Raw genomic sequence first — 13,811 nt, 5'->3', positions numbered from 1 at the left:
CTCATCTTTAACTTGATTATAAACCATCAAGGTTAAAAACCAAACAACTGAACGAGTCCGTGGCAAAGGGCCCGAGATGGGGAAGAAGCAGCTGAGGGCAAAGGACAGGAGGTTTTTTTGGTCAGGTTTATCATTAGAGAAAATATGAAGGTGAATTTCCATCGGATGTGAGTGCTACACGGGAAGGAATGATGGGCACAGGCACAAGGAAGATACAGCCCATGGAAGAGGATTAAGGAAAGGAAGGAATGAAGACCACGAGAGCTGAGATTTAGGTCCACTCTTGAGTCATGCCCTAACAACACCCTGCTAATTCTCAAAACACTTCTGGGAGGGATTTAATTAAAGTAACGCAAATCAGGCTTCTGAGCAGGTCCTGGAAGTTTGAATAAAATCAAATAAAAATATAATTCAGCTCTCACTCTCTCATCTTTAACTTGATTATTTACATTTTTGGTAGAAAATTAAACCACTGAAAAGGGAAGGGAAAATCAATCATAAACTGACTCTGAAGTTTATAATTAAGCAAGAATTATATCACATAATCCAAACCTTAAGCCAAAGTACAAGTTAAGTATTGTCAGCAGGAAATGAATGTAATCCCATCACCTTGTTATATTTTTGCCGTTTTACAGAATCGAGTTTTCTGTTTATATCTTTGTTGTCAGCAGCTTGAGGTGAAAGTTGCTCAATAATTTTATCTATTTGTTTCAGAGATGTTGTACATGACCTGAAAAATAACAAGAAGATTGCGATGTACTGGTTAACTCCAGAAAGAAAAATAGTAAATCTTGACTCAGACAATTTAGAGATCCCAGAAGATTTAAGGTAAGATTGAAAAAGGTCTAAAGGTAAGTTTCTAAGTAAGAATCTCTTACTTAAACAACATTGGAAATATTAAACATTTTTAAAAGTTGTGCTTCATGAAATATTTTTTAACAATATTTTGCTAATACTAAAATTCCAGAAGCAAGGAAACTGAACAAACCACTGCAATATTTAGTCCTCAAAAGTTACAAGTCTGATGATAATTATAAGCAAGTGATAGTGGTTGCTTGTATTATTCAAGGTAAACAAAATGCAAAACAAAAATCTAAACAGGAAATCCCACGTTTTCGTTTTCCAAAACTCTTAGTAGTTTGATGTCATTATATAAGGAAGCCTATTTATAAGGAAGTCTATTTCTTTTCCCTTTACAATGTCTCTTTTACACAAAGAACAGATTATAAAATAAAAATACAGTTTCAGGAAGACAGACTAGCTCAAAGAATCAACAGCACATCAACATTAAACATTCCTTCCTCCTCCAATAGCATTTTTCCTGTATCCAGGAATATGAAATTCAGGTTAAACCACATCCTATAACCCAATACCATCTGTTTCTGCTGCTGAATTTGTTTGCAAGAAAGGAGGCAGTGCCCCGGTGTCAGAAGCAATAAATCCAGCTGTGTTGATTCAATCAGCAGAATGTCAGAAGGATACACACACTGCACTTTGACATGATGAAACAAGGTCAAATTACAACACCCACAAAGTGTGTTATTCACCTCACGTGCAAAGAGAAGCACTACTAAAGTCTCTGCAACTGTCAGGGAGGAAATTGTTGGGGCATGCTTCTCTCCAGCTCTCATCTGGATTTTACCATGTTCTCCCAGGAGCTTCTATCAGAGAACTCTGTGCCAACTACTCAAAACCCACTTCTTGCCCAACTTTACCTCTAGTTACGCAATCACTGTGTTACAGGACTTTAACCAAGGCTCTACTCTACGTGTGTTAGCCCCTCTGCTCAAGAAGCCAGCTGTATCTCTGCTAATTTCGCAATCACTGTGTTACAGGACTTTAACCAAGGCTCCACTTGTACATCTCTATGTGTGTTAGTCCCTCTGCTCAAGAAGCCAGCTGCATCTCTGCTAATTCGCCTCCAAAATCAACTTTCAGACTTGTACATCACCCGTTACAGAGAAGAGGCTCTGCAGGTCTGCAGAAACCAGTCGTACACCCCTCACATAAATCTCATTTCACAACTTGAAATGGAAGGTGAAAATAGAGCGGGAAGAAAAATCACAGGAGGCTTCTTAAAGAATGAGAGGAAAGTATCAAGTAATTGCCAGTGCTGTGCACCACTTCCTCATTAACTGCAGAATCTAATTGTGATGGTTACGCTGCTCCGTTCTTCCTCTCAAGGACCATGTTACTTATGACGTCCCTCTGCTACATACCATCTGAAATCAGGTTCCAGTTTCGCAAATTTACTCGGTTTCACACCTCCACACCCAAACTGGAAAATTAATGAAGTGCATAAAATGAAGCACACCCATAAGAAGAGAGCTATGCAGGAGTTCCCATCAGTGACTGAGGCCTACAGAACACTTGAGCACTAAAAACCAACATTACTGCAGCTAAAGACACACAGGTAGTAATTTTCACCTGCAGCAGCTCACACAGTAACTCTACAATGAGACCGCAAACAGAACGGGAGATCCAAGACCAAAACTCAAGAGATCAGTGGCTCCTATCCCTCAAAGTCTTCTACTATCAATATATCCTGTTGATTAAGCAATTAGATTCTTTTAAGGTGTCATTAAGTACATCACATAGTGATAAGGTTTTTGGTCGTAGTCTGCTTGTGGTATGGAGTCACCCAAGTTACAGAAGGCAGGTAACCAGGAGCAGATAACCCAGAAGCACACAGAATTGGCAATTTTTCTGACTATAACTTTGAAGAACAGAGTATGACACAGTTCTCCACTGCCCAGAAAGCAGACACACAGCTCGGTGAGGCAGGAGACAAAGCAGAGAAAGGAGATGTGCTCTCCTCTACTGCCTCGATGCATGGCTGAATTTATCAAATAAGAGCAATGAAGCATCGCTCTGATGTGAAAAATATTTTCTCTTTTTAAAAAAGGTGGGTGACTCAGAAGAGTCCGTGTGCTCCAGTGCTTCCAAAACATCTTTTCATCTTCCAGCATTTAAAAACACGAGACACCAAGTCTCATTAGATAGTGAGCAACAGAAAGGGACAGTAAAGGACGGACACAATTTACCTGATGTCATCCAGCACTGACTGATATTCCTTCTCTGCATCAGCTCTTTTTGCTGCTTTATTAGCTTCGTTAATTGCATTATCTACTTGCTGGAGAACTCCTTGCTCCAATACATCCTGGTCATAGACATCAACTCCTAAACCCTTAAGCTCAGCAGCTTGTGCGCTGTCTGAGACCGACTGAATCTGCTGCCTGTTGATGTGTAGAAGGGGTTGTCCTCTTCTGGGCACCTCCAAAGGAACATCCATGGAAGTCGATGGCTGGCTGGTGGAGTTGGGAACTCCAATGCTGTTATCCAGGTCACTGTCACAAGTGCCATTTTCTTGTTCAGCTCCCGATTCCTCAGCATTATGCAGGGAATTACTGCTTGAAGTAGTAAGAGAGTCTTGTTCATGGCTACTGTCTGGCAGGTGGCTGCTGTCCGTTGGCATCCTCTGCCCAAAGACAAGAAAAAAAACCCCACATCATCACAAAAATATTCACAAACACAGAGTTACTCATTCTGAAACCATCAAGGTTAAAAACCAAACAACTGAACGAGTCCGTGGCAAAGGGCCCGAGATGGGGAAGAAGCAGCTGAGGGCAAAGGACAGGAGGTTTTTTTGGTCAGGTTTATCATTAGAGAAAATATGAAGGTGAATTTCCATCGGATGTGAGTGCTACATGGGAAGGAATGATGGGCACTGGCACAAGGAGGATACAGCCAATGGAAGAGGATTAAGGAAAGGAAGGAATGAAGACCATGAGAGCTGAGATTTCAGTCCACTATTGAGTCATGCACTAACAACACCCTGCTAATTCTCAAAATACTTCTGGGAGGGATTTAATTAAAGTAACGCAAATCAGGCTTCTGAGCAGGTCCTGGAAGTTTGAATAAAATCAAATAAAAATATAATTCAGCTCTCACTCTCTCATCTTTAACTTGATTATTTACATTTTTGGTAGAAAATTAAACCACTGAAAAGGGAAGGGAAAATCAATCATAAACTGACTCTGAAGTTTATAATTAAGCAAGAATTATATCACATAATCCAAACCTTAAGCCAAAGTACAAGTTAAGTATTGTCAGCAGGAAATGAATGTAATCCCATCACCTTGTTATATTTTTGCCGTTTTACAGAATCGAGTTTTCTGTTTATATCTTTGTTGTCAGCAGCTTGAGGTGAAAGTTGCTCAATAATTTTATCTATTTGTTTCAGAGATGTCGTACATGACCTGAAAAATAACAAGAAGATTGCAATGTACTGGTTAACTCCAGAAAGAAAAATAGTAAATCTTGCCTCAGACAATTTAGAGGTCCCAGAAGATTTAAGGCAAGATTGAAAAAGGTCTAAAGGTAAGTTTCTAAGTAAGAATCTCTTACTTAAACAACATTGGAAATATTAAACACTTTTAAAAGTTGTGCTTCATGAAATATTTTTTAACAATATTTTGCTAATACTAAAATTCCAGAAGCAAGGAAACTGAACAAACCACTGCAATATTTAGTCCTCAAAAGTTACAAGTCTGATGATAATTATAAGCAAGTGATAGTGGTTGCTTGTATTATTCAAGGTAAACAAAATGCAAAACAAAAATCTAAACAGGAAATCCCACGTTTTCGTTTTCCAAAACTCTTAGTAGTTTGATGTCATTATATAAGGAAGCCTATTTATAAGGAAGTCTATTTCTTTTCCCTTTACAATGTCTCTTTTACACAAAGAACAGATTATAAAATAAAAATACAATTTCAGGAAGACAGACTAGCTCAAAGAATCAACAGCACATCAACATTAAAAATTCCTTCCTCCTCCAACGGCATTTTTCCTGTCTCCAGACAGAATATGAAATTCAGGTTAAACCACATCCTATAACCCAATACCATCTGTTTCTGCTGCTGAATTTGTTTGCAAGAAAGGAGGCAGTGCCCCGGTGTCAGAAGCAATAAATCCAGCTTTGTTGATTCAATCAGCAGAATGTCAGAAGGATACACACACTGCACTTTGACATGATGAAAAAATGTCCAAGAAAACTCTTTACAACACCCACAAAGTGTGTTATTCACCTCACGTGCAAAGAGAAGCACTACTAAAGTCTCTGCAACTGTCAGGGAGGAAATTGTTGGGGCATGCTTCTCTCCAGCTCTCATCTGGATTTTACCATGTTCTCCCAGGAGCTTCTATCAGAGAACTCTGTGCCAACTACTCAAAACCCACTTCTTGCCCAACTTTACCTCTAGTCACGCAATCACTGTGTTACAGGACTTTAACCAAGGCTCCACTTGTACATCTCTATGTGTGTTAGTCCCTCTGCTCAAGAAGCCAGCTGCATCTCTGCTAATTCGCCTCCAAAATCAACTTTCAGACTTGTACATCACCCGTTACAGAGAAGAGGCTCTGCAGGTCTGCAGAAACCAGTCGTACACCCCTCACATAAATCTCATTTCACAACTTGAAATGGAAGGTGAAAATAGAGCGGGAAGAAAAATCACAGGAGGCTTCTTAAAGAATGAGAGGAAAGTATCAAGTAATTGCCAGTGCTGTGCACCACTTCCTCATTAACTGCAGAATCTAATTGTGATGGTTACGCTGCTCCGTTCTTCCTCTCAAGGACCATGTTACTTATGACGTCCCTCTGCTACATACCATCTGAAATCAGGTTCCAGTTTCGCAAATTTACTCGGTTTCACACCTCCACACCCAAACTGGAAAATTAATGAAGTGCATAAAATGAAGCACACCCATAAGAAGAGAGCTATGCAGGAGTTCCCATCAGTGACTGAGGCCTACAGAACACTTGAGCACTAAAAACCAACATTACTGCAGCTAAAGACACACAGGTAGTAATTTTCACCTGCAGCAGCTCACACAGTAACTCTACAATGAGACCGCAAACAGAACGGGAGATCCAAGACCAAAACTCAAGAGATCAGTGGCTCCTATCCCTCAAAGTCTTCTACTATCAATATATCCTGTTGATTAAGCAATTAGATTCTTTTAAGGTGTCATTAAGTACATCACATAGTGATAAGGTTTTTGGTCGTAGTCTGCTTGTGGTATGGAGTCACCCAAGTTACAGAAGGCAGGTAACCAGGAGCAGATAACCCAGAAGCACACAGAATTGGCAATTTTTCTGACTATAACTTTGAAGAACAGAGTATGACACAGTTCTCCACTGCCCAGAAAGCAGACACACAGCTCGGTGAGGCAGGAGACAAAGCAGAGAAAGGAGATGTGCTCTCCTCTACTGCCTCGATGCATGGCTGAATTTATCAAATAAGAGCAATGAAGCATCGCTCTGATGTGAAAAATATTTTCTCTTTTTAAAAAAGGTGGGTGACTCAGAAGAGTCCGTGTGCTCCAGTGCTTCCAAAACATCTTTTCATCTTCCAGCATTTAAAAACACGAGACACCAAGTCTCATTAGATAGTGAGCAACAGAAAGGGACAGTAAAGGACGGACACAATTTACCTGATGTCATCCAGCACTGACTGATATTCCTTCTCTGCATCAGCTCTTTTTGCTGCTTTATTAGCTTCGTTAATTGCATTATCTACTTGCTGGAGAACTCCTTGCTCCAATACATCCTGGTCATAGACATCAACTCCTAAACCCTTGAGCTCAGCAGCTTGTGCGCTGTCTGAGACCGACTGAATCTGCTGCCTGTTGATGTGTAGAAGGGGTTGTCCTCTTCTGGGCACCTCCAAAGGAACATCCATGGAAGTCGATGGCTGGCTGGTGGAGTTGGGAACTCCAATGCTGTTATCCAGGTCACTGTCACAAGTGCCATTTTCTTGTTCAGCTCCCGATTCCTCAGCATTATGCAGGGAATTACTGCTTGAAGTAGTAAGAGAGTCTTGTTCATGGCTACTGTCTGGCAGGTGGCTGCTGTCCGTTGGCATCCTCTGCCCAAAGACAAGAAAAAAAACCCCACATCATCACAAAAATATTCACAAACACAGAGTTACTCATTGAGACTGAGCCCAAATAAAAGTAAGCAAATCAACAAGCATGTTTCTTTATGAGACATTCTTGTTTCAAAGCACTTAGTAGTCTACTTCTCCATGAGTTCTCCCCCCAAAGGCCTCTCCACACTAATTTCCACAATCAAAAGGAAAAAGTGGCCAAAAACTTCTTAAGGGCAACTATATGAATACTCCTGGAAGATGCTGATATCGAGACAAATAAAACAACCTGTAAAAATTACTCTCCTTTCAGATTTCACCTCTCAAAATCACTCTGGCAAGGACAGTGCACTCAGTCCTGCGTGTAAATGGTCATGCTCCAGAAGACTATAACATAACAAAAACACGTGCAACTTAACTTATCCAAAACCAAAAAATACAAGTTTTTGAGACACGCTAAGCCTTACCAGTGAAAGTACTGATGAGAACAGTTGGGTGTAGCTTGACAATTCAGCTTTGAAGCAGAACATAAAGCAGCTGTTATGAAACTAACCCTGAAGTAACTTACAAAGGCAAGGCTGGAACTGATGCTGTTTGGAGCCTTCAGGGTGAAACTGACTAGTGAAAGGAAGTACTTTTTATCAACTTCAGGGAGAAACTTGCAAGAAGACACTAAAAGGGCAGGTGGGCTCCGTCAGCAGCCTCTCCTACCACAGCAGCTCATGGATCCCAGTCCCAGCTCAGGGTTTTCACAGAATCATGGAATTGTCAGAGCTGGGAGGGACTTCTAGAGATCATTTAGTCCAACTCCCCTGCCAAAGCAGGGCTGCCCAGAGCACATCACTCAGGAGCATCCAGGTGGGGCTTGAAGATCTCCAGAGAAAGGGACTCCACACCCTCCCTGGGCAGCCTCTGCCAGGGCTCTGCCACCCTCAAAGTAAAGTTTTTCCTCAGATTTGAGTGGGACTTCCCATGTTCCAGCTTGTGCCTCTTGTCCCTCATCCTGTCACTGGGAACCACTGAAAAGAGTCTGGCTCCATCATCACAGAATCTTCTAGGTTGGAAGGGACCTTAAAGATCATCTTGTCCAACCGTCAACCTAACTGACAAAAACGGACACCCGCACAACAAACAAGGAGCATCATCACTAAACCAGACCTCCCAGCACTACATCAACCCGTCTTTTGAACACCTCCAGGGATGGGGCCTCAACCACCTCCCTGGGCAGCCCATTCCAATGTCCATTCCAATTCTTCAACCGACCCTCCCAGCCGTTAGATACTTGTAAACACAGATAAGCCTCCCCTCAGCCTTCTCTTCTCCAGGCTAAAGAGCCCCAGCTCTCTCAGCTTTTCCTCATCAGGGAGATGCTTCAATGCCTCTATCATCTTTGTTGCCCTACGCTGGGCTCTCTCCAGCAGTTCCCTGTCTCTCTTGCACTGGGGAGCCCAGAACTGGAGGCAGGATTCCAGCTGTGGCCTCATCGCCTCCCCTCAGCCTTCTCTTCTCCAGGCTAAAGAGCCCAACTCTCTCAGCTTTTCCTCATCAGGGAGATGCTTCAATGCCTCTATCATCTTTGTTGCCCTACGCTGGGCTCTCTCCAGCAATTCCCTGTCTCTCTTGCACTGGGGAGCCCAGAACTGGAGGCAGGATTCCAGTTGTGGCCTCACCGGTGCAGAGCAGAGGGGGAGAGTGACCTCCCTCCACCTGCTGGCCACACTCCTCCCTACGCAGCCCAGGATCCCATTGGCCTCTTGGGTTTTCTTTCATCAGCTCCGAGCACGCCCCGGGTCCTCAGGCAACAGACACCGTTGTTGGTGTCTGTCCCCTTCAGGGACCCCGGCCGCCCCCCGCCTTCCCCCGCTCTCAGCGAGCACGGCCGGGACACGGGACCGCGGCCCCGAAGCCGGGAGGGAACCGGGAAGAGGCTCCGGGGGGAGCCGCCTCCGCCCGGACCGGGAAGGGCCACCGGGAGCCCCCGGGCCCTGGAGCTGGACTCACCTGGCCGCTGGGGAGGCCTCTCCTCCTCACAGCGCCGACACTCCGCCCACGCACGCCCAGCGCGGCTGCGTCACTTCCTTAGCGACCGGCGGCGTCACAGTCGCGCGTGCGTCGTGCGTCGTGCGTGGTGCCGGAAGGCGCAGGGCGGGCAGGCCGTGATGGGTTCCCCGGCGCTGCGGGGAGAGGGCGAGTAGCCCCGGGGCCGCTGGCCCTTTGCCGTGGGGTCGCCTCGTTAGTGCGGTGCTGCCTGGCGGTGCGCGGGACCGGCTGGGGCCACTCGCCCGCAGAAACACGGGTCACTTCGGGCTTGGGCCGCTCGTCCACAGGCCCACGGGTCACCTCGGGCCACCTGCCTGCAGGCCTGTGGGTCACTTTGGGCTTGGGCCACCTGTCCACAGGCCCATGGGTCACCTCAGGCCACCTGCCTGTAGGCCCACAGGTCACTTAGGATCTGGGCCGCTTGCCCACAAGCCCATGGATCACTTCAGGCTTGGGTCACTTGCCCACAGGCCCATGGATCACCTCGGGCTGCCTGCACAGAGGCCCAGGGCTCTCCTCGGGATTGGGTGGTGAGGGGCCCTAAAACTGGACACAGCCCTTGAGGTGGGGCCTCCCCAGTGCCCAGTCCAGGGGGACCATCACCCCCCGAGTCCTGCTCCTCACACTATTCCTGATCCAGGCCAGGATGCTGGTGGCCACCTTGGCCACCTGGGCACACTGCTGGCTCCTGTTCGGCCAACAGGCGACCAACACCCCCAGGCCCTTTTCTGCCGGGCAGCTCTCCATTTCTATACCATTACCTTTAATACCTGCTGCTGTGAGTATTAATAAATAACTTTCAAAATTGTCAGCTGCCTGGCTTTATTCTGTACTACAATTACAAGTCACTGACTGAAGATGTTCCATTCCCTTCCTTTTCCCATATTCCCTCCAGCCCCCAATGTCTGGAAGTCTCAAGAAAGCACAGAACTGCACAGGTGGTCCTGGCAGCTTTTGACAAGCAGTAATTATGCTTTTTTTACTTGAACTGGCAAGACTGGGAAATTAAATTGGGTGGGCATCTCCCCTTTCTAACCAGCCTCGCAGGATGACTGGGAGGGATCCCGGCGGAGCGTGGAAAGCAGCAGCTCCGAGCTCAGCTGTGGGTTCTGGGGGGCTGTGAGGAAACGCCAAACGGGCTTCCAAGGAAGCTCAAACAGAATAACAACTTGGAAAGGAAGCAATTTGTTTCCGCGGCTCCGAGTTGGGTAATGAAAAAGCAGGTTCTGTAAATTACTGTCAGCGATGGGGGAGAAAAGGGGCAGTGGTTTAATTTTCAGTCCATCCTACTCTAAAATAATGATGCTGAGAGTCGTGGCTGGGAATCCTGTGGGAAATACAGTGCACCCAGGAGTAACCTGCCGTGTGTCCCTGGTCCTTAGCAGGAGATGATCCTCTCCAGCCCTGGTTGTGCTGGTAAGGGTGTACCCTGCTGACAGTTGGCCGAATCTCCAGCCTTCCTTTTCCAATTAGGCTTTTCCTCTGCGGATTCTAGTGCGGATTTTGCCAAACTGAAGGCTAAGGAAGGACTTTGTGACAGAGCATATTTATGGATCTCGTTCGGAGGAAATCCTGTACATGAACTGGGACTGATGGCAACAGAGGGAGGGTCGGACTGACCAGCTAAGAAAAAAATAATTTACATGTTCAGAGAACCACTACGTTTTCAGAGTGAAATGACCCCAGGATTTGAATATCATCTCCGAGCTCTCATAAACACAAGTGTTTACACACATTATGGTGACCTGAGATGGCTGAGCCTCAGGCATGTGACCACTACTCTTATTTATGGAGCAGTCCCTGTGGACACAGTGCTTTGCTAAATATTTAAAGACCTTCCTTGTCCCAAAGTGCTCAGGCCTAAGATTTTTCATTTATTCATAGATCCATAGAGCTTAAGGCCAGACGGGACCATTAGATCATTTTTTTCCTGACCTCCTGTGTGACACACAGCAAAGACTCTCACTCAGGAACTCCTACCTCCTTGGAGTGGAGGTAGCACAGATGGCTTAGCAAGGCATCACATTTTGATTTAAATACGCTCAACAGTAGAAAATTCACTCCATGACATGGTAGATTGTTCTTGGGACTAATTCCCCGTGCTATGAAACATGTTTCAAGTAGCCTGAAACACACTAGCTTTAAAAAAAGAAAAAAAAACCAGGTGCTTAAATAAGGGGCTGGTCTGTGAAATCTGGTGGAGGGAAAGACTCCAATGGAATTTTGGAAGAAGCCTCAAACCCAGCTTGGTAACATCTTGAGCCTGAGTTTCAGGAGCAGAAACTTTCCCTTCCCTGCTGAGAAGGGATGGACACCTCAGGTTCCACCTCAGGCTCCCCGAAGCAGTTGTGTGCTTCCCTGGACTATGGTTGTTACTAGAGATGCTGCTTTTGTGGCTGAGCTGATGACCCGGGTTCACTTCTCCTGCCCGAGGCCACTTCAGAATCTGAAAATCCCAAGATTATGCTAAAGGGGTCATTTAGTCAGGTGTGGAGTGTCTTGGTGCCCACGGGCGGCACTATCCTGTTAAAAACCAGATGGCAGGGGCAGATTTTAGTGCAGATCACTTTAACTTCTCTCTTTTTCTGTCCTTTCCTGGTGAAATATCAGCTCTGGGTTTGAGCCAACCCCCTCGGAGGCTTCTGTGCTGGTGGTGAAAACGCTGTACCCCGAGCGAGGCACGCTGAGGCTTTTAAAACAAAATGCTAAAACTGTGAAATCGGGATGAAAATAGATAAGGGATGATTTAGGGGAGTGCGTTCCTTCGTCAGGAGGGCACAGAATTGCCGGCAGCATTGGCAGAAATGGGAATTCCACCCACAGCAATGAGGCATCTGGGTCTCTGTACCAGGGAGCTGAGTGGCAAGTATCTCTCAGAGCCACGCCAGCGTAATAAAGCCGATATATCAACTTAAGAGAGATGCTGAGCTCTTTGAAAATAATTGTGTCGTTGGCGGCGAGCAATACTTCTTACTTTTTATACTGCAGAGAAATAAAACTGGTTTTTTTTTTTCCTCCCTCTCTCCCTGCTGTGGTGCATTTAGGAAATTAAATGCAGAAATCTTCTCCTAACGTGCTATTGGGTTGGAAAAATGGGAATAAATTCCAGAAGTGAAGGATTCTTCCACTATTTGACCGTGGTTAGATTTCTGTATCACCTCTTGCTCACCTTTTGTGTTTCCAACAAATATTGCCAGACCAAGGCTCACATGTAAGGAAGCTCTTGACAATACGAATTTTTTTAGGGAAGCGTGTTTGTGCTTATTTGGGCTGCGTGTTTCTCCAGAGGAAGAAAAAAAGTGACTTTCTGGCCAAGTCTGCTGCAGCTCGTAGAGAACTCCTCCTGAGCCTGCAGGCAGATCATCGCTTCACGTGTCTCTTTGCTTTCTATCTCTTACAGCTCTATGTGTGCAGTGCTTTGTAAGGCCCTGAATAAAAAGAAAACAAATAAATATTAGTTTTTAGTACTGAATAAGCGTGTAATAGGATGTCTCCCACCTGCTGACGACCTGCCCTGGCTCTCCTTGCAGGGCATGATGGTTCCTAAAGCTCCTTGGCAGAGACATGCTAAGACTGTGTTTAGATGGTCAGATAGCGCCAAGAAGAGAATATTTTAAACTGAAAGAGGGGAGATTTAGATCAGATATTAGGAAGAAATTCTTTACAGTGAGGGTGGTGAGACCCTGGCCCAGGTTGCCCAGAGAAGCTGTGGCTGCCCCATCCCTGGAGGGGTTCAAGGCCAGGCTGGATGGGGCTTTGAGCAACCTGGTCTGGTGGGAGGTGTCCCTGCCCAGGGCAGGGGGTTGGAACTGGATGATCTTTAAGGTCCCTTCTAACCCAAACCATTCTATGATTCTATATATAAATATTCAAGCACTGGAAAATCTTTCACCTCCTCAAAACCCAACAGAGCCAGAGCCGGTAGCGCCTTCTTTAACACTAGAGGGAGGCATCGCCTAAAAGAAATCACAAAGGCTCCTAAAATTGCACCATTTCAAACGATTTATGTGTCTTGGAAGGGAACAAAACACAGATTTCTTTTTAAAGCCTCTGTTTTTATTGGAATACATTATGGGAGGCCTCATTTGTTGCCCAGAATGCTCTTGGCCGGGGTGAAATTCAACCTTCCTGATGAGGCAGGCAGATTCTGCTCGCGCTGCTCCGCTTTGTCTTAGCGGGGCTCTCCTGGGACAACCTTCTGCAGAGGGCCTGGAGGTGGTTCAGCCGCTATAAATAGCTCATTCCTGAATTCTTCTGTGAGCGGATTTTGAAGGCTGGGCCAAAGGATAAAGAGTTGTGTTGTTTTAGTCCTCTTTTAAGACTGACACGCTCAGATTTCCCTGTCTGGCCCGAGTCTGTACTCGAAGCAGAGGCCAGGAGGATGAAATGTCAGTGCCTCACTCTGTATTTATTTCTCCCTAATTGCAAGCCTATCAGCGAAATAATAGGGATTGACTTAACGATGGTGGCTCTGTAGGGCTGGTTGTGGTCCTTGGAGAGGCTTTCCCTCTCTCCATTCACCCCATTAGCTCCTCCCCTTGCAATGTAGATCCTTACATGTGCCATATCAGGGGTAGATGATGCACAGCTCCCTCGTTCATGGCAGGACTGATTCCATAGCTGTAAACTGCATTTTTCTAGGCTGCACAAAAAGAGCGTAGAAAAATATCAATAGTTATTTGAGGGCTCCAGAGCAGTCAAACAGTAGAGTGGTATGAGGCGTATATTGTACTGAGCAGAGGCTTGGAAGGGACATTTCTAAAGCAGGGACCAGGGAGCTGAAAATCTTGCAAGTTAATTCCAGCAAAGGGGGAGAGAGAGTGCAGTTACCTCTTCTTTCCCCC

General features: G+C 45.5%; 1 protein-coding gene across 1 annotated transcript in view; it reads right to left on the bottom strand.

Moving 5' to 3' along the window:
* Positions 1-8,966, bottom strand: part of LOC106896123 (DNA excision repair protein ERCC-6-like) — a 45,748-nt gene extending 36,782 nt beyond the window's left edge. Inside the window, exons 1-5 of the mRNA XM_014955852.1 lie at positions 8,929-8,966; positions 6,494-6,927; positions 4,139-4,259; positions 3,045-3,493; positions 610-730 (exon numbers count right to left, since the gene is read on the bottom strand). Coding sequence (XP_014811338.1) covers positions 610-730; positions 3,045-3,493; positions 4,139-4,259; positions 6,494-6,924 — 1,122 coding nt within the window. The 5' untranslated portion in view covers positions 6,925-6,927; positions 8,929-8,966. The remainder of the gene's footprint in view (positions 1-609; positions 731-3,044; positions 3,494-4,138; positions 4,260-6,493; positions 6,928-8,928) is intronic.
* Positions 8,967-13,811: the final 4,845 nt, after the last annotated feature.

Source organism: Calidris pugnax, unplaced genomic scaffold (assembly GCF_001431845.1).
Source record: "Calidris pugnax isolate Ruff unplaced genomic scaffold, ASM143184v1 scaffold287, whole genome shotgun sequence".
Taxonomy (NCBI): Eukaryota; Metazoa; Chordata; class Aves; order Charadriiformes; family Scolopacidae; genus Calidris; species Calidris pugnax.
This window is presented reverse-complemented; position numbering and strand designations above follow the sequence as displayed.